The sequence below is a fragment of the Corythoichthys intestinalis genome, chromosome 11 (assembly GCF_030265065.1).
Source record: "Corythoichthys intestinalis isolate RoL2023-P3 chromosome 11, ASM3026506v1, whole genome shotgun sequence".
In the NCBI taxonomy this organism is placed as follows: domain Eukaryota; kingdom Metazoa; phylum Chordata; class Actinopteri; order Syngnathiformes; family Syngnathidae; genus Corythoichthys; species Corythoichthys intestinalis.
In genome coordinates, this window is record NC_080405.1 from 26,095,870 (window position 1) to 26,118,168 (window position 22,299).

The 22,299-nt window shown below is 36.6% G+C and overlaps 1 protein-coding gene across 4 annotated transcripts in view; it reads left to right on the forward strand.

Moving 5' to 3' along the window:
* aff2 (AF4/FMR2 family, member 2) overlaps positions 1-22,299 on the forward strand; it is a 263,824-nt gene that overhangs the window by 179,450 nt on the left and 62,075 nt on the right. For all 4 annotated transcript variants that reach the window (XM_057849436.1, XM_057849435.1, XM_057849438.1 and 1 more), the window contains one exon: positions 20,776-20,813. In XM_057849436.1, coding sequence (XP_057705419.1) covers positions 20,776-20,813 — 38 coding nt within the window. The remainder of the gene's footprint in view (positions 1-20,775; positions 20,814-22,299) is intronic.

Sequence of the window (22,299 nt, forward strand, 5' to 3'; positions counted from 1 at the left end):
TTGGCTTCCTTAGTGCAATAAATCCTATTTTTAGTTTAAGACTACCATTCAGATATTGAGTTATACAAATTTACCATTTGATTTATCACATTCATTAAAAATGATCCTGCTACAACATAAAAAGAACTGAATATGTATGAGAAGTACGCTCTCCACTAATCACAATCTTTGTGCACACATGATGCCAGTGGGGGTCAGACCACTGTCCCTCCCCACTCACATCAGTGCTAATCAAAGAGTCCACGAAATGCTAATGAAAATTGACCAATTCCTCGCATTCATTTTTTTTTAACTGTCGTTCTGATTGAATAATTACAGGGTGATCGAGATTACAATTCTGAATAATTATGGGGTCATCGAGATTATAATTATGAATGCCGGCAGGTTGTATTTAGTGGCTTTAGTTTGTATAATCATGCTGAAAATAGATATGTTAATTACAGAATTGTGGCAAGTGAGTACCATAATCACCTCATCTATTCAGTATATGCTTGATTACAGTGGAGCTTTAGTGTACTTATGCAGTCTTCCTTTGTTTTTCTGTGCATTTTATCACATTTGTTAAAATGGTGAATGTCAGAGGTGCAACCAATAACCCTTTCAGGGACTCTGGTCACTATAGAGGCGAGCTATTCAAAGGTTGATACTTAAGAAATTTAACCCTTTATAGAGCAAGTGACGATTTTTGGTCATTTTAAAAATCTTTTTTTTTTTTTTTTTTTTTTTTTTTTTTAATTAACATTTAAGACCTTTAACCCTTTATTAATTTTTGGTCATTTAAAAAAACAAATATTTACTTTTTTTTTTTTAATTGTTAATCATTATTATATTTTCATAATATACTGTACACACATTTATAAATCTATATTTATTTGTAGTTTCTAAAAAATTATTAAATTAAAATGAATGAAAACAGAAATGCACACTCTTTACGGCCTCAGTAACACTGCAAAATTGATTTTTTTTTTCTTCATAGTACGTATTGAACTCACTGCATGCCATTGATGCTGATAAACGGCCAAATCAATATAACCTAGATAGACTGGCTGTGAATGTTCATGTTTCAGTGTCATTGACGGCACTAGACTTCCAATCTATTTTGACTGGGAAGTCAAATCATTCGCCCTAGCAGTCAAAATGGATTGGACATTTAGCCCAATCGAAGGCAGCTAGTGAGTTAAATTGGGGGGGGGGGGGGGGGGGGGGTGTTGAATCATAATTTGTGCATGAAAGGGTTAATGGACCATAAATTGAAAATCATTAATTTATCCATCGACAACTGTTATACTATATATGTTGTCAATTTCTGGTTTGATAAAGCTTTCTGATGATGGCAACCTTTTATAACAAATTGATAAATAACGTTATGAATGTTTTTCAGCCATCTCTTATGACGTGTCAACCATAATTCATTGGCTGGGATGCATAAAACAAATGCCCTTTCATAGTGAAATAGAGATGCGGCTTGTGCAGATTTCTGATCACAGGCTTGAGCTCTTCTTTTAGAATGAATTGTGATTAACATACATATGTACTGTGGTGTTAAGAAGATTGGTGTACATGTGCTACGACATTGATTTCATGTGTATGCCCAATTTATGCACAGAGTGAAAGCATTTCTATGAATTTATTAGTGAATGAGGCCCGTTGTTTAGTTTCATACTGTCCAAATCCTTTGATTTTCTGCTTCTTAACAATAAAGCAGACTGATTATCATTATGTTTTGCCAATTTCAAGCATACATATAAATTTGAGTTAATGTCCCGTCTTTTAATAAAGGGGTAGAAATTAAAGCGTTTTTTTTTTTTCTTAGATTCATAGAGTAATTTAAAATAATAATAATAAATAACAATACTCGCAACCAGTTTTGTTAATCTTTACTTTAAAACGGTAATTAGTTAGTTAAAAATTACTTTTCTCAAAAAGTAATTGAGTTAGTAACTCAGTTACCTCATTGTAAGAGTAATTAGTTACCCAGCAAAGTAACTGACGTTACTTTTCATGTTATATATGTTATTACATGATACAGTCTATAACATCTTTCACATAAAGATGTTTATATTAACTGATTGAATTGAAATGATTTTTTTCATTCCCCTCAAAAATTGTAGCTCACACTTTTGACATTTGTTTTTAATTTCACCTAGATAGAAGTGTAATTGTATACAAACTTTAACTTTCAAATGCTGTGAGGGAAAAAAAGCCTTTTTGTTTTTCCTGTTGTACTGAACCCGCACCAAACCGTGACCCCCGTACCATGGTACGTACTGAACTGTGACTTGTGTGCATCGTCACACCTCTAATATATATGGCAGAAAACACTCAGGTGACTTGAAGTTCTGCTCTGAGACCCCCAATTTTGCCAAATTTCAAAATTGTCCTATATACATGTTTGATACATCATTGGAAGTTTAAAATCTCAATTACGTATCTGGGGGAAGAAAAAATTTGAACAGGAAGGCATTTAAAAAAAATGTGAACCTCTAAACCCTATCTCAAGGTGAAAGCATGAGCGAGCGTAATTAAAGACACCATGATTATAACGAGATATTATCATGTACTTAACTTGTTTCCATGCAAATTTCCAAGTAGCATGTCTCACCGAGTGTCAAGACACAGCGGTGAATGGCCACAGCCAGATTTTTTGGAGATTTTATGGGTGAAACACGGTAATATAACAAGGGTCGCAATGCAGAAATCGCAGACATCAAGGAGTGGTCGAGATTATCATTTTTTTCTCAATTTTTCTTTGTTTGGATCGATTATTTATACTCTAAAATATCGGGGAAAATGCGACAGTAACAAAAAAATAAAAATACAATGAAGCGATATGAGGTAGATATCCGTGACCTATTTACAGACCTATTTACAGACACAATTTTTTTCATTGTGATATAATTTGTTTAAAACTTTAAAATATGCGAATGAATAATTTTATAAAGTCATTTTTTATACTACCATAAATATTAGATATCAATTAATGATTCTAAGCTAAAAATGATAGAATTTTATATAATAAAAAATATTATTACTTACCGTTTTTTTATGGCTGGGTTGAAACAAAAGCAGTTGCGCAGTGTCTGTAAAAGGGGGTCTCCAGGATAAAACAAACAAATTAAAAATAGTTTTGAGGCTTGCAGCTGCTATAGCAGTTTCATGGGGCACCATGAAACTGCTATAGCAGCATATAGACATATTGTTCTATCAAATGCAACAGTTCTTTTGGCTAAAAATACAGCAGTTTATTTTAAAGAGAGTTGCAAGAGGAGAAACTGCTTTTTCAGCCTTGTCTGTGTTTTCAGCCATATATATTTTTCAATATGAAGATGAGGCTCTGAATCTCCTGCCTCTTCTGTCTTTGAATTTATTGTCATTGTCATCATCATCAGTATCATTGACAGTTACAGAGTGTGGGATAGTTTGGCCAGAAAGTTTGGCCTTTGCTGTAGTTGTTTTGATTAAAAACATCACACAAGGTTCATGGATACATCATTCAAGAAAAGTTTAGAGCAAGTGACTAGGTAATTAAAATATATATTAATATTAATATATATATATGTGTGTATATATATATATGTCTATATATATATGTGTATATATATATATATATATATATATATATATATATATATATATATATATATATATATATATATATATATATATATATGTGTATATACAGTGCCTTGCAAAAGTATTCGGCCCCCTTGAACCTTGCAACCTTTCACCACATTTCAGGCTTCAAACATAAAGATATAAAATTTTAATTTTTTGTCAAGAATCAACAACAAGTGGGACACAATCGTGAAGTGGAACAAAATTTATTGGATAATTTAAACTTTTTTAACAAATAAAAAACTGAAAAGTGGGGCGTGCAATATTATTCGGCCCCCTTGCGTTAATACTTTGTAGCGCCACCTTGTGCTCCAATTACAGCTGCAAGTCGCTTGGGGTATGTTTCTATCAGTTTTGCACATCGAGAGACTGACATTCTTGCCCATTCTTCCTTGCAAAACAGCTCGAGCTCAGTGAGGTTTGATGGAGAGTGTTTGTGAACAGCAGTCTTCAGCTCTTTCCACAGATTCTCGATTGGATTCAGGTCTGGACTTTGACTTGGCCATTCTAACACTTGGATACATTTATTTTTTAACCATTCCATTGTAGATTTGGCTTTATGTTTTGGAACATTGTCCTGTTGGAAGATAAATCTCCGTCCCAGTCTCAGGTCTTGTGCAGATACCAACAGGTTTTCTTCCACAATGTTCCTGTATTTGGCTGCATCCATCTTCCCGTCAATTTTAACCATCTTCCCTGTCCCTGCTGAAGAAAAGCAGGCCCAAACCATGATGCTGCCACCACCATGTTTGACAGTGGGGATGGTGTGTTCAGGGTGATGAGCTGTGTTGCTTTTACGCCAAACATATCGTTTTGCATTGTGGCCAAAAAGTTCAATTTTGGTTTCATCTGACCAGAGCACCTTCTTCCACATGTTTGGTGTGTCTCCCAGGTGGCTTGTGGCAAACTTTAAACGAGACTTTTTATGGATATCTTTGAGAAATGGCTTTCTTCTTGACACTCTTCCATAAAGGCCAGATTTGTGCAGTGTACGACTGATTGTTGTCCTATGGACAGACTCTCCCACCTCAGCTGTAGATCTCTGCAGTTCATCCAGAGTGATCATGGGCCTCTTGGCTGCATCTCTGATCAGTTTTCTCCTTGTTTGAGAAGAAAGTTTGGAAGGACGGCCGGGTCTTGGTAGATTTGCAGTGGTCTGATGCTCCTTCCATTTCAATATGATGGCTTGCACAGTGCTCCTTGAGATGTTTAAAGCTTGGGAAATCTTTTTGTATCCAAATCCGGCTTTAAACTTCTCCACAACAGTATCTCGGACCTGCCTGGTGTGTTCCTTGGTTTTCATAATGCTCTCTGTACTTTAAACAGAACCCTGAGACTATCACAGAGCAGGTGCATTTATACAGAGACTTGATTACACACAGGTGGATTCTATTTATCATCATCGGTCATTTAGGACAACATTGGATCATTCAGAGATCCTCACTGAACTTCTGGAGTGAGTTTGCTGCACTGAAAGTAAAGGGGCCGAATAATATTGCACGCCCCACTTTTCAGTTTTTTATTTGTTAAAAAAGTTTAAATTATCCAATAAATGTTCCACTTCACGATTGTGTCCCACTTGTTGTTGATTCTTAACAAAAAAATTAAATTTCATATCTTTATGTTTGAAGCCTGAAATGTGGCGAAAGGTTGCAAGATTCAAGGGGGCCGAATACTTTTGCAAGGCACTGTATATATATATATACATATATAGCTCCTAGGCCTCTGGTAGAGGACCCGAGCTTGAAAGGAGAGACCATACCACCCGGGTGGGCGAGACTACGATATATATATATATATATATAATAGTATATTATAATTGTATTGTAGCATCTACAAGGACAACGCCAACTTGGTGATGACAATGCACACTTCGCAGGAAAACAGTGCATTATTTGCAATTAATTGTATTCACCTTGACGCGACGCCACGAACTGTAAGTAACAAAAAAAAAAAAAAGACGCTCACCACTCTAATGCTAACAATAACGCGAATGCTATGCTAACGCCCCGAGCCACCTAGCCATTCATCATCGTGTTTGCAATTGCATCACCACCCACTTCCATCCTCCCGTTCTGCACTCTCCAGGGCACACAGGCAGGCGGATGTGTGGCAAAATCAGACAACTTGTGCTTCATTCAGCCAAATTGTAGTAACGCGCCCCTTCACATTCTCAGTAACGGTAACGGCGTTGCAATGCAAAGATGGAGAAAAGTAGTTAATTAGATTATTCACTACTGAAAAAAAATAATGCTGTTAGAAATGCCATTATACTCTAATGCCGTTATTAACAACACAGGTTGCGACCCTAGGGGGTTGCATACTATGCAGGCATAAAGATGTTAGTCAGACCATATTGCTAGGAAGATATTGATGCTACCTTCATTTTACAAACTACAGGCGCTTGATATATTTCCTTTCACTTTGCATCTTCACTTGGGTATAACCCAAAAACATAACAGGTATATGCAACTCATTCCCTGGCTCACCCTGAGAAATAAAATGAATTTCTCCAAAGTTTTTGAACTATTACTTTAAGCCTTCAGTGTGACAGTGCAAGACGGATATGGAAAGAATAAACAGAATAGAAAGTAAAAAGAGAAACTGGAGAGACAAAGACGGAGCAGACATACTGATAACAGTGCAGACAGGAGGAGATGAAGAGAGCAAGGGATGCTGAAATGCAAGAAGAGAGAGAGAACTTGACATGAATCCAATGGCATTTTTCTGTGCATGCACTTAATAGGCTTATAGCAAATGAGTGCACGGTGTATTATCAAGCTTTTATAGCCTCAAGTAAAACACAACTCACACATACATTCATAATCAAATACACAGATGCGTGTGTGTTGTGCAAATGTTGGCAGCCTCTCACACACAGACACACTGTCATTAGTATTCTGTGGCGCGGCACTGTGAGGGCAGCAGAGGAGTATGATGAATATGTTTTTGCACTGAGCAAAGACACGAAGGAGGGCAGGGAATTGAAAGAAGGAGCGGCGGAAAGAGGAAGGGAGAGGAAGAAGGAGAGCGAAAAGAGAAGAAGAGAGATGTTCCTGGCGACTTTAAAAGCTGAAAGAAAAACACCAACCCAATTACCACTGCACGAATGTCCTTTGTCTCTAGCTCCCTGCACATTTCTCTCTGTGATGACAGATCACCTTGGTCAGAGCAAGGTCACACTAAAAAGCTCTGGCTTTCTATAAAAGTTCAATTGAAGCTGGTAAAAATGGCCCCAACTCGGGGAAAGGCCACGTTAAATCTGCCCTATGCAAAAATAATCTGCCCTATGCAAAAATAATGATGCTTTCTGAAAACTGCAATCTTCCCAACACTGGGTCACATTGCTTTGTTTAACGTTGCTTCGGGTCACTTGTGTAGATAAGCCTGTTTCAGTTTACTGTTTTGATTGTATGGTTCAAATTAACCATTTTTCCCTCCATATATATATATATATATATATATATATATATATATATATATATATATATATATATTAGGGCTGTCAAACGATTAAAAATTTTAATCGAGTTAATTACAGCTTAAAAATTAATTAATCGTAATTAATCACAATTAATCGCAATTCAAACCATCTCTAAAATATGCCATATTTTTCTGTAAATTATTGTTGGAATGGAGAGATAAGACACACGACGGATATATACATACAACATACTGTACATAAGTACTGTATTTGTTTATTGTAACAATAAATCCACAAATGCCATTATTAACATTCTTTCTGTTAGAGTGATCCACGAATAGAAAGACTTGTAGTTCTTAAAAGATAATTGTTATAGTTACAAGTTATAATAATTTTATATTAAAACCCCTCTTCATGTTTTTGTTTTAATAAAATTTGTAAAATTTTCAATCAAAAGTAGAGTTCATATAATAAGAATAAGAATAAAAATAACAATAATAAAAATAGAGTGACCAAAGTCTAAGTTTTACGTGTATTTTGCATAGCTATTTTGATATGGAATGCCAGTTCATTTTGCATTGTTGTTTAACTGTGTGTCAGAATAGGGCCTCATTACTATAGACTGAAGTGCTTTTCTTTTTGTGAACATTATTATTATTTTTTTTTTGTAGAGATAGGAATATTATTTTTGTTGTGCTTTCACTAAACGATACTTATGTTTGTTGTGAAGGAGAAGCTTATGCCAATAAACGGCGCGGTCCAAAGAACGCTTGTGTCCACTCGCCTTTACTGTATAAGATACTGTATATCTGTACATATCTTACCCAAAATACAACAAGAGACACATAATTGCCACTAAAAGAAAGAAAACTTACCGAAATATGTGTGGAGCACAAATAGCAATTTGCATTGCATTGTGAATACAGCATAAACGTCTCACAACTACTAATTTTCCCAGCTTTAGAGGAAATAATATGAGTATGGAACGGCGCTGCCCCCAAGCGGCCGGTGGCATTCTCTTCACTCTTAATGTCCATAAACAGCCTCATTGTCATCTGTTTGAGGCAATGTGCGAGCGGGTCATTAAGTGCATGCGTTAATTCCGTCAAATATTTTAACGTGATTAATTAAAAAAATTAACGCCCGTTAACGTGATAATTTTGACAGCCCTAATATATAATATATATATATATATATATATTTATACATACATATAAGTATGTACTGTAAATATGAATATATATGTCGGAAAACACTCAGGTGACTTGAAGTTCCGCTCTGAGACCCCCAATTTTGCCAAAATTAAAAATTGTCCTATATGCATGTGTGCTATATCATTGGAAAGCTTAAAATCTCAATTTTCTTTGGGAAGAAAAATTTTGAACCATAGGGCATTTAAAAAAAAAAAATTTAACAGCAAAACCCTAACTGGAGTCGAGAGCACGCGAGAGCAGAATTAAAGACACCAAGATTTTAACGAGATCTTATCGCATACTTACCTTGTTTTGATCCAAAAAAAATCCATGTAGGATGTATCATCGAGTTTCAAGACACAGATGTGAATGGCCACAGCTGGATTTTGGGGGGATTTTATGCGTGAAGCATGGTCATATAACAAGGGTCGTGATGCAGAAATCGCATACATCAAGGAGTGGTCAAGATGTTCTTTTTCATATATTTACCCTTTTAAATGTTTTTTTTTTTTTTTTTAATTTTTCTTTGTTTCGATCGATTATTTATCATCTAACATATTGGGGAAAATGCAACCGTAACAAAAAACTGAAATTAATTGATAGTTATGAGGTAGATATCCGTGACTTTTTTACAGACGCCATTCTTTTCATTGTGACGTAATTTGTTTAAAAGTTTAAAATATGCAAGTGAATAATTTTTTAAGGTCGTCTTTTTTTTTTAAAACAAAATATGACACATCAATTAATGATTCTAAGCTAAAAATGACATAAATTTTGATTAATAAATACAATTACTTTTTTTTATGGCTGGGTTGAAACAAAAGTGGTTGTGTGACGTCTGTAAGCGGGGGTTTCCAGGGTAAAAGGGACAAATTAAAAATAGTTCAGGGGCTTAATGCGCCATGAATCTCCTATGGCAGCATATAGACATATTGTTCTATCAAACACAACAGTTCTTTTGGCTTAAAATACAGCAGTTTGTTTTAAAGAGGAGTGCAAGAGCAGAAACTGATTTTTCAATCTTGTCTGTGTTTTCTGCCATATACATATATACAGTATGTACATATACATAAAGTATATATAGGTAAAGCAAAACATGTATGGCTTTATACATGCAAAAAAAAGTTGCATAAAGATAAATAAACGTAGACAGAAATAAATTTAAAAAATAAGTAATAAATAAAACGTACATCTTGATAGAGCTTTTGGGTAAACAAACACCATATAACAGGTGCATATAAAAAGAGAAAGTTTTATGACAATGATGTGATGCAAAAGATTTTAGTATTAAACTGACAAATATTTTGCAGTATTTGCAATATTTACAAGAGTCCAGCATCAACAACTACTGCATAGTCTAATGTGGTAAGCTGCTAAATGCTAGCATGCTAACACCAATTACCTCTTTTCAACAATACTTTTACAACGAAAAATGAGTCAATGGTGGCAGCGGCGCGTACAAATTTAGTTGACAGCATATCAGAAGTTAAGCTAAAATAGCACTTCCCTAAATGTTTAGCATCGTGAGCACTAATAAACACAATGGAGTGTGTTGCGTTTAGGTGCAACTCCAAAAGGGACGACAAGTAAGTGTCCTGCTCAAGGCTCTGCACGACACCGGACGATGCATTTAAATTATGGACTGTCCTGCCTAAATCAGGCCGTACAGCCACACTCAGGCTAGGTTCATACTGCAGGTCTTAATGCACAATTCCGATTTTTGTCATATCTGTTTTTTTGGCGTGCCCGTTCAAACTGCCTTTGTCCATTGAGCCCGTTCAAGTATCACACATTCACAATTCGCAGTCTGACACGCGAAACTGTCCAGCATGCGCAGAAGCATAAAAACAAATAACTATGCAATGTGCGTGCATGACGCACACGCATAAGCTTTATGTGTGTGCGTCAGTTTTCCCCGACTCGGCCTTGTAAGCAATACAGAAATATTGCTCATTTGGCGCACAGTAACCACGCATTATCAGGTTTATCGTTTTCTTCACTGTATTTTTTTACAACTGTAGTCAAGCCCACCTCCTGCGTTGTAAAAGCTAGGCGCTAATGCTAATGAACCGCTACATTGCTGCCGTCTTGCGTGCCGCTCTCGCTCTTTGCTGACGTAAATGCTGCATGAATTCCGATTTGAGAGACTTGACAGTTCTGACCGCCACGACATTCTGGAAAAATTCGGCCCAGATTGTATTTAGACCACATATGAAAGTGACCCAGATCAGATTTGAAATGGTCCACTTCTATGCGACTTGTCTCGTTCAGACCGTCAAGTTAAAGCCTCACTCGAATCGGAAAAACACGAAAAAATCGGATATGTGCATTAAGACCTCCAGTTTGAACCTAGCCCCATAGTTGTGACGATCTTAGCTTGAACGCCAACTATTCAGCTAAGTTTATTGTATTTTATTTTTTTTTTAGCTATTGCTCACATCCCTTTGCCAATGCTGCCCTGGTCTGCTCCTTATGTGACCCATGTTAAAACCCCCCACTACATTCATTGACTGAGGTAGCAATAAAGTGACTATAAACCTCTTGTCCCCTTATTTGAGACTAGCAAGAAATTGGTGTTCTACCAAGGAATGACACATCCTCTAGTTACTATGTTTATTCAACAACAATATTTTTTGCAGACATAACGTCATCGTGTCTAATACCTACTTTATTGCTCTACTTGCCCTCCTTTCCAGTTGCTCCAAGACGCAGCATAACAATACCAGATACTGTATTGGCATGGAGTAACTCACCAATAATAGTGTCGTGGTTCACATAGCTTATTTTCATGCGACTGCTGTAGGATTGATTCCCTACTCAATGACCCATTCACAGTCACACTATGATTGATTGGCAACCAGTGCAGGATGTGGTCTGCCTTTTGCCCTGATTCAGCGAGGGTGGGCTTTAGCTCCTGCTCTAACGCTTTACAGGAGGAGTGGTATAGAAATGGATGGATGGCACTGGAAGGAAAATAATCCCTAATCACCGGTTTTTGCTGTTGACCGTGATGGTGGACCATCTTGGAAAATATACACAGTTGTGTCAATCTGGGGTCTGTGTGACTATTAAAAAGCTGAGCTGTCTGCCCTTTAATTACGTCTATTTGGAGATATGATGTTATTGTATTTTTTTAATTCATGATGTTAGAATAATTCAACTTAGCACAAACAAATAATAACACTAATTAACACATAAGAAAAAGGCAATAAACAGTTCCAGCGTCACAAAAAATAATACATTTTACAAAGGTAGTGAAAGAATTGGATCTTTAGAAGCATTTGGAATAGAGATCAGTGCCTCTTTAATTGACCTTGAAGGAAGAATAACTTGGAACAGATGGTTGAATCAAGCTTGGTCAGCTCATACTACAGGAAACATGAGAAATGCCTGGAAAGGCCTTAGCCAATGAGTTCATCGGGTTGAAGTACAAATAAAGCCTGGCTGAGTGAATTGGTGGGCTTCAAAGCAGGTGTGTGAATAGTAATCCGCTATAATATAGGCCTACCACGATGTAGGCCCTATATCGTGGTAGACATGGGGGAGGGAGGGATACTCTACCTACCACTACTGTTTGCATGCTACACAACCAACTAATATTGGAAAAAGTAAATGTGGTGGTTTAAAAAGAAAAAGCCATCCACCATACACTGTTTAAATTGTGCTAGTTGTATTGATTAATGACGTTATATTCAATTTATGGTATTTAATGAAGGCACAATTGTTAAACAAAACAGCAATGAATGAACTGTTGCAATGGTCCTCTGTAGTTATCACCCAAATGTTTAAGAAACATTGCCAATATTCTGTACATGTTGTGTTTTATTTGACAATAGAAATGCTAAAACAATATTGATTTGTACTAGATGGCGACCGACCCGGCTTATAAAGCACTGAGGGAAACCCTTTGTTTGACTTCAATGCATCGATGAATGCATATTTTTACTAGGGCTGTCAAATTTATCGCGTTAATGGTAGCGGTAATTAATTTTTTTAAATTAATCAGGTTAAAATATTTAACGCATTTAACGCATGCGCGGAACGACAATGGCGCCATTTTATGTATATTGAGAGCCAAGAGGCAGAGACAAGCGAGTAGAGTGAACACAGGCATTCAATAGGGCCACGCTATTTATTAGCATAAGCTTTGGCATCCCTTCCACAAGAATTATAACTATTGTGGCGACCGACGTGAGGAAGAAAGACAGGACATAATCTTTTTCTTAACACCCTGTGTTGAACACAACACAGAGAAGATATACTATTTGCAGCCACCACTGACAGTCATGGTTGCCCAACTTCCCGTCATGCATTTGGGCGGTTCAGTATCATTTACTGAAAGCACAACAAAAATAATATTCCTATCACTCAAAAAAATAATGGTCACAAAAAGAAAAGCGCTCAATGCAAAGAAACTGGCAAATTTATTCACACAAGTCGAACTCGCAATGAACAAAATATACAAAATGCGGAAGAAGCTGGCTTCAGCGTAAGCCCAGGCCAAAACAACAAACAAAATGAAACTACACTGGAACCCCACCCGCTAAGTAAACCCTGATCGTAAAAAAGAAAAAACAATACAGCCACTACCCTGGCTTCTAACTAAACAAAACGGGTTGAAGGAAAACGGCAGTTTACCTCTACTGCTGCGGTGCTCTTATTTACAGTGGTGAACAAAAAGGATCCAATAACGAATGAACACAAAATACCTCACCGAAAAAGCGGGAGTGTAACAAAATAGCGATCAAATGCACAGGTGAATGAATGGCGAGCAAACAGCTGGCGAGGAGGTACGCGGCACATATGCTGTCAAATGCGAAGTTGCGAACTCTGAGTGTTGACTGTAAAATGACGAGCAGTCAGATGACTTTTGTTAACGCTGCCTTTATTTGGTTAACAAGACTCAGGCACAATACAACACACAAGCGGGTATGCAAGCTCAAACAACGGCCTAATATTATTACCCAGAGCCGTATTACCGTGTATCTGATTAGCTGCCATAAAGCAAGTGTCGTTATTGCCGCAAATGTAAACAAAGCGCTGCATATTGGATACGTGTCAGACAGCGGCTAGTTCGGGTGGCCCGTCAGCGGCGGTGACGTCGTCTGCCCGTCCGGCATCAATCAGAGTATGCCACGTTGGGAGGGGAGGCAGCCAGCTGGCAGACGCGGCGATCAGATGACTGACAGTCTCAAAAAAGATAACAATTAAACGGCCAGGGCCGTCGCACCACTCTGGAGTGCAGTGAGCAGCGTGGGTAACGGTTAAATGATAACATGGAAGATGGTTGGCCCTCTGGGTGGGGAATTCAAATTAAAAAAGAATATAGATGGAACAACTCTTCACTTCAGTGTTGCAACTGTTCAATTTTACACATCAGATATTTATTTTAAAGAAAAAGTCTTAGCCAAAGTTATTTTTATTTTGTTTTTCAAAATATCTACATTTCAGAATATTGTATTTTCTCTTTTGAGCAGAATTTTAGCTTTGTATAGGCTAATGTTCCTATTGTTGAAAGCACAAAAGTGTGTAATAAACAACTAGCACATTTATATTTTGCATTTTGTTTTCTTACTGTACCGAAAATGAAGCGAACCGTGACCTCAAAACCGGGGTACGTACCGAACCGAGATTTTTGTGTACTGTTACACCCCTAGTAAAAAAGTGAACCACCAACACTGAAGGGATGACTTGTATCCATAATTACAGTGGTATGAAAAAGTATCTGAACCTTTTGGAATTTCTCACATTTCAAAAAATCACCATGAAATGTGATCTGATATTTGTCAAAGTTGCACAGATGAAAGTACAGTGTCTGCTTTAACTAAAACCACCCTAACATTTATAGGTTTTCATATTTTAATGAGGAGAGCATACAAACAATAAATGAAAAACACGTAAGTGAACCCTCTGCCAGTCCAATATCTCTGTGCACACATCAACTATATGTAAAACAATGGCCAAGAATGGTGTTCGTAGGAGGACTCCATGGAGGAAGCCAGTGCTGTCTAACAAAAAACATTGTTGCTCGTTTAATGTTTGCAAAAAGGCACTTGGACATTCCACAGATGTTTTGGCAAAATATTTTGTGGACTGATGACACAACACACATAATCATGTGTAGAGGAAAAATGGAAGAGCTCACCAACATCAACACCTCATCCCCACCGTGAAGCATGGTGGAGGGAGCATCATAATTTAGGGCTGTTTTCCTGCCTCAGGGCCTGGACAACTTGCAATCATTAATGGAAGAATGAATTCAAAACTTTATCAGGATGTTTTGCAGGAAAACCCGAGGCCATCTGTCAGACATTTGAAGCTGAAAAGAGGATGGATGCTGCAACAGGACAATGATCCAAAACACAGAAGTAAATCAACTCCAGTGTTTAACCCCATTGAGATGGTCTGGCATGACCTAAAGACAATGATTCATGCCAGACATCCCAGGAATCTGACTGAACTACAGCAATTTTGTAGAGCGGAATGGGCCAAGATTAGTCCTGATCGATGTGCCAGACTGATCTGCAGCTACAGGAAGCGTCTGGTTGAAGTTATTGCTGCCAAAGGTGGAGCCGCAAAATATTAAATGTGATGGTTCACTTACTTAGTTTTCCCCCTTCTGTCATTGTTTGCATACTTTCCTCATTAAAATATGAAAACCTATAAATGTTTGGGTGGTTTTAGTTAAAAGTTTTTTCATCTGTGTGATTTTGACAAATATAAGATCACATTTGATGGTGATTTTATGCCCAAATGTGACAAATTCCAAAATTTTCAGATGCCTTTTCATACTCCTGTATATGGAAAGTAAGTATTGAAGGACAGGAATAAGATGCTGTCATTATATGCATTAATCAAACAATAGAACAATAGTTTTTTGAGGTACTTTTAATTAAAAATGCTTTACTTTTTAATCTCACAATATAATTAATATTGAGATTGCAGTGGTGTAGTATTACACAGTATCCTGGTGAGAGATCTTTAATATTCTTGTTAGTTTAAGTAGTCACACAGTGGAGTTATAAGAAACACTAGAGAAACACTGCACCTAAAAAATGCAGCAATTAAAATGTGATATTAATAAACAATGAGCAAAAAGCAGTCTACTCTCTGGAGTAGTTGCCTGTCAGTCACAGACAGACAACCTCACATTTGCATTCTTAATAAGTGAGAGCTGTATCCATGCTCCCTGTACTGAAGAAACACTACACTTTCAGTGACTTAATAGTATTCAATCAAATAAACATTTTAAAATGAACATTATTATACTCATAAAAGTAATTTGGTCGTGCTGTCATAATAAATCTTATTAGATTTCTAAAGTGTTTCTGTTTACCTAATGCTCGGTTCCACTGAGTGTATGAATGATTACGCTAATTTCTCCAGTACTCTCAAGGTGCTTAGACACTAAGGGCTCTATTTATGTGTGCAGTGCTGTTTTACACTTGCGTGTTGTTGAGCCTGGTGAGGAGGCACGTTAGAATTTGTAGAATTGGAAAGTGAGTGATTTTGCGCTGCTGGAGGCATAAACACTAGCGACTACTTGCAGCCAATGAGCGATCACCTTCTCATACCCTTTAAATGTGGTGTTTTAGTCACAGTTAGTTTTTGACATGACAAGAAGAAACTGATTTACTCGAGTCTGTGAGATTGAAGCGTCTAAAGTATGAGGAATTGTTTATTAGATACGCAACTAGTACTGCCACGAGATGTAGCCAAAATATGCAATTACGCCACAGCTATCTTGGCAGACAGCCAATACATAATAGATTTCAATCCACATTTGGAAGCGACCTGATTCTGATATACCATGAAACATATCCGAATTGTAGTACATGAGAGCAAATATCTCCTAGACTGACTTCTCATCCATGTCGCAGCCATGTTTAGTGGATTTAGTGAATAATTGCAGCCCATGTTGTTGTTTAAATCCTTGCGGGATATATTCCCACACAGATCCTCTTCATGAACCCTGCAAATCTCCCTGAGCCACAGAGCTGACAAGGTTTATTATTCAAGACTGTAGCTCAACTCCAAGCTATCAGAACCACAAAACCACTGGTGCTGATAATCACCTCATTCCTTGAGAGACAGAAAAAGGGCTAAATATGAATTCATTTTAATTAACAGATGCAGATGAATAAATTAAATAACTGAATTAACTATTTTTGTTTTGTTGTTGTAACTGACGTAACCACGTAGAAAATTTGACTGATTGAGATGGTGATGGAAAAAGATTGGGTATAATGATGGGAAAGCATCACTGTAACATTTGATTACTTCTATTATTCCAATCAAATTATGTGCATTACTACTGTATTATTAACCCTTTATAGGGCACCAATTTATCTCACTAGCCAACATTAACGTTGCTAGACATCCAATCTATTTTGACTGGGAGAGGCTGGCAGCGAATGATCACTGCCATTCCTCCCAGTCAAAATGGATTGGACATCTAGCACAGTCAGGGGCACTGAAACATCAGCGTTCACAGCTAGTCCTTCTCCCAGTTTAAATGAATCGAGATCTTGTCAGTGGCAGACTATAAGTAAAATACTACAATATTTAAAAAAAAAAAAAAAAAATTTAAAAGGGGGGGGGGCATAACCACAAAGTATTTCTATTTTTATTCATTTTCATTTTATTAATTTTATTTCTATGAAGACAATTAAATTTCTAACTGTATGTATTCATAAAAAATTATACAACATTGAAATGCAAATATAAGCATTTCAAAATGATATCGGATAATATCCAGATCGGTTTTTCATGATCAGTTTTGGGCCAATATGCATGTTGCCTTCAAAGAAATAGTGGTTCAATATACTGTAGGCACTTTTTCCATAACTTCACTTGAAGCTGTTCACTTATTTTTCACAGAATGTTTATTTGGAAAACTTTGAAGTTGTTACACTTATCGTTATTAAAACATCCAGTGGGGTATCACAATACAATTAGCCATAATATGTTAAGTCCACAACCGCATATGTCTGGATCTGTTTGATATTGGTATCAGATTTTTGGAGATGGACAATATAAGGATATCGGTTAAAATTCGTTACCAAACACCTCAAATTAACAAGAATACTGTACAATACTGAATTGATACCTGGCGGTGCCAGGTTTGTATGCCATTATATTGCAATTATGAAACATTTGACTTTGAATTCAATTGATTTGTAATTCAGCCATCCATACAGTGGTACCTCTACTTACGAAATTAATTGGTTCTGGAAGTAGTTTCTTCACTTGAAAATTTGGTAACACTTTACAATAAGGGTCCCTTAATTAACATTACTTAATGCATTTTTAGACAATAACTAATGCTTAAGAAACATTACAATAATGAATATAATTGCTTATCTAACATTTATTAATATATTAATTAACACGAGTTAATGCATTACCTAATGCATTAGTTAATGCATTAGTTAATGCATAACCAGACAGTAACTAATGGTTTGGTAAAATTGAAAATATATATAGCCTATATAGGGTTAAGGATTAGGGTTTAGGTTTAGGGTTTGTTAACTAGGCATTTATAATTTCTTAGTTAAGGGACACATGTGGGTTAATTAAAGTTAAGTAATACGTATGAGGTACGTTAAGTATTACTTAACCTTAATTAACCAGTACTGAATGTTTTTTGGACCCTTATTGTAAAGTGTAGCACACGTATCCCTTAACGAAGAAATTATAAATGCTTAAGTCCCCCCTCCTAACCTTTATTAACCATTACTGAATGCTTTTTGGACCCTTATTGTAAAGTGTAGCACATGTGTCCCTTAACTAAGAAATTATAAGTGATTTAGTTAACAAACCCTAAACCCTAACCCTATATAGGCCTTTTTTTTTTTTTTTTTTTATGTTACCAAACCATTAGTTCCTGTCTGGTTGTGCATTAACAAATGCATTAACTCATGTTAATTAATATATTAATAAATGTTAGATACGCAATTATATTAATTATTGTAATTTTACTTAAACATTAGTTATTGTCTTAAAATGCATTAACTAATGCATTAACTCATGTTAATTAATATATTAATAAATGTTAGATAAGGGATTAAATGAATTATTGTCATGTTACTTAAACATTAGTTACTGTCTAAAAATGCATTAACTAATGTTAATTAAGGGACCCTTATTGTAAGGTGTTACCAAAAATTCTGTAAGGAGAGACGCGTTTTCCATGTGAATGCCCTAATCTGTTCCAAGCCCCCCAAAATTCAGACATATATCTTTCATAATGCATAAAAATGCATCAAAACATTTGACAAATACATGTTATAATTAGGTTATTGCACAATAAACGTCAAATCTGAGTTGTGCATCATGTGTAAAACCAAGAATAAAGAATCAAAATCAATACACTTATGTGAAGTTGTCGGAACACGAGGGGCGAATGAAAAGGATGCAGGGATTCACACATACAGTAGAGGTCCCTCTTAGCCAATTGGATACTAGGAATGCTTGGCAATAGCCAATTGCAGAGCAGCTATAAGTATTTTACCTTCAGTCATCTTCTGGGAGCTGCGAGTGCCAGCCATACTGTATTTTTGCCTTTCTAATCCTGATTTTTTTTTCTCTACAACAGGCAATATTTTCCCATTGAAGCGTGTCTTAACGTTAAAATTCTGTATGTAGAGACGTTCTTAAGTAGAGGTACCTCTGTACATCCATTTTCTATACAGCCTGTCCCAGGGGTCATAAAATAGAATAAACCAGATTTTAAATCTATTAAGAAATGGATAAGTTACGACTTACTTTTCAATGTCCATGCATCACCTCATAAAGCAATCGGCCTCTTCATGTAGGCACGTCCATTATCTGGCTACTGCAGTGCACTGGCGCATTACGTCACCATATACGTATATATACGTGTGTGTATATATATATATATATATATATATATATATATATATATATATATATATATATATATATATATATATTGTGACCGAACACGCGGTAGGCCTGGCCAGGAAGGAGCCTGAGACGCCAAGGTTTCCAACCAAACAGTTCTTTAATCAGAAAAAACAGCGGGTTTTGTCAAAAGAAAAAGACCGAAATGTGGCACAAACAGTAATATAGCGAACAATCAACTAAAATGTCTCAAAAATGGCAACTTAGGTCTGTTCTCAAAATACTTTCTTCCAAGTCTCTTTGTCGATCTCCTTCCGCCTCCCCCTTCGCTCCATCTGGTTGTCTTTTATATTGTCCTCCAGGCCAGCTGCAATTAGGTGGCTTAAGCAGCCACACCTGGATGCGTTGTGCGGCATGCTGGGAGGTTTAGTCTTTGGGCTGGTGGCCATTTTTACTTGGTTCTTCAGCTCTGGAAAAGGAATGTAACGGCCCTCCACTACCTGTCCGCGCCTGATGTCACAAATGTATAGTTCCTGTTTTTTCTGCTTTTAGTCCAAATTTATTTGAGTAGCTTTCAGGAACGTCGCCATCTTGTTTTTCAACTTTGTAACTCGATGGTTTGTAGCCTGGCAGTGACATCCTTTCCAGCTCGTTCTTTCAGGGTTTATAGGGAACACCATAATGTGGAAAAGTACTGCCCTATCTTGGCAAAATTTGTTAATACGGGCTTAATTCTCATTCAAGAGGCATTGGCTGGTACTCACAAACTAGCTAGAGCAGTGATGCTTAACCTGAGTTCGATCCCCAGGGATTCGGTGAGCAAGTCAAAGTCTAAGACACACTGAGCCCTAATTTCATACACTGACTAAATGCAGTGTCGTTTTAGAATAGGTTTTGGATTGGTTTGCCCAAAATTTACAGGCTTAAGTCCATTTCTTTAAACTGCAAGCCATCTATCTAATGGGAGGAGAAATTGGTTTGCTCAGTGGAAGCTTGACTCGCACTTGGTATGAGGAAGAATTACATGACCTACAGGCAACGTGGACTGCGCAGATAATAAAACATTTGCGTCACATTTTACGCCACGAAAATAGTATGTGATGCAAGGATGCGAAAGTAAAGTGAGAATGTAGACATGAAAACAAAAAAGGAACAGTGTGAAATGAAATGAGCTGCTTTTCATTTTCAATGTAAAAATCAACACTAAAATGCAAAATTATTTGTAGTATATTTGAAATTTTAAGTGATTTTAATGAGAATTCAATTAGATACAGTATGTGCTTGTTAGCTTAGCTACATAGGTTTTGAATTTGAAAAAAAAAAAAAGCTTTATAATTAAATTCCCAAGGGTTTGGTGAACGCACATGTGAAACTTGGTGGGTTCGGTCGGTGGGTTAGCGAGGTTAACAACCACTGAGTTAAAGTGAGACAGCAAATATATGATCCAGCCACATGCGTGTTGCATCAAACATTCACCGTGTCACCATTCAACTTTGAATCTCTTGTCACTTTTTGCAGTGACACAACCACGCTCCTTTTTTTTTTTTTTTTTTTTTTTTTTACAGCTGCACATTCTCATGAAATTAAACATGTGCTCCTATGATGTCTATTCATGCAATGTTGACATGGTACTAACATGCAGAATAATTTAACAAACGTGTCTGCATTTGTTGCCAGGTATCCGACAAGCCAAAAGCCAGAGCGTCAGCCCCGAGGTAACACACACAATCTGCTGTTGGTGAATAATGTTTTGTCGCATGCACTTTTAAGAAGTAGGGGTGTTTCAAGGTTATTGTGAACATAATCCCCATAAGGCAATCTGGAGCCACAGTGGCTGTAATTAACTCAAACATCTGTAACTTCAGTCACCATTCTGCAGCAGCACAAACATTCTTCACAAAGCAGCAGGTGTCACTTTTTGTTGGTTCATGCATAAACCACAGCACATCTGTCTGCATGTACCCCATTAGTTTCTGTTTATGATGCTATTTGGATTTTTGTCACCTTGAATGTTGTTTGAACGCCACTCACTGAAATGCATATTTCAGCTTAGTCCGTTCAATTTAAGTCCCGGTAACAGTATTATGAAGAGTTAATAGTTCATGTTAAGCACATATAACACCTATTGTCAATTAGACGGGAATAATTTGTGTGCTTTTTGAGTAATACGGTTGACAAATCAAAATTTAAGCCCAAGAGCAGAAAATTAGGAGAAAAAAAAAAACTTTACTGCAGCATGTTCAGGCATTAGATTCAAAATGAGAAAATATGACCCCACCCCCAAAAAAACTAATTAATTAATTAATTATCTACATTGTGAAATGTACTGTATTCAATTGAATACACAAAAATGAAATAATTGTACATATGTATTTTTAATTACAGTTACACAATATCCAAATTTCATTTGATTTAGAGTTTGTATTGTTGTATCCCCCCAGTGCCTAAATAATAATAATATCATGAAAAGGGGCATGATTGTTTTGAAAGCCATTTGAGGAAGTCAAAATTTTGTCTATGTGGTGTCATTATATCATTACAGATCGATTGAGCAAGTTTAAACGTGTAATAATGTAGTTAATGTAATTCAGTTAATTATGGTTACATACTGTATTACCTTATAATGAAAACCCAAAATTCACTTTCATCACTGCTTCGAATATAGTGAAAATTGTTAATACATGAATGTTTAAGAAGCAGCGTTGTTTTCGTCAATGGTGACAACAACAAAAATATTTTTGGGGAGACTAAAACATAATGAGACGAATTCCAGTTATCATCTGACGGGACGAAAACGAGACAAAAATGCGCAATAGTTTCCGTCACATGTTCACAATGTGTGACATTTTATGTATAGTTAGCCTGCATTAGGAGCAGCGTCTGGTTGTGGCACTCGTGACGTGCTGCACCCCACCTTCCCAACTTCCCATTGTGTCGTCTCAAGTCTCCATGCAGGCTTGCACACACAGTAAGATTTGTTTTCTAGGCCAGAGAGAATATGTAATGTTGCTTTAGCCTTTAAAGGTCTGTGCTGAGTGCTCCTCACTCACTAAATGTAACCTGTAGCGTTAGAATAGGATTTGTGTTCGCGTTAGCACCAGTGTTGTTTTTGGCAGCTCTTTTCATTTTGGTCTTAGTCTTAGTCTTTTGCACGATAATACTAATTAGTCTCAGTCATATTTTCGTCATCTCAAAATGTGT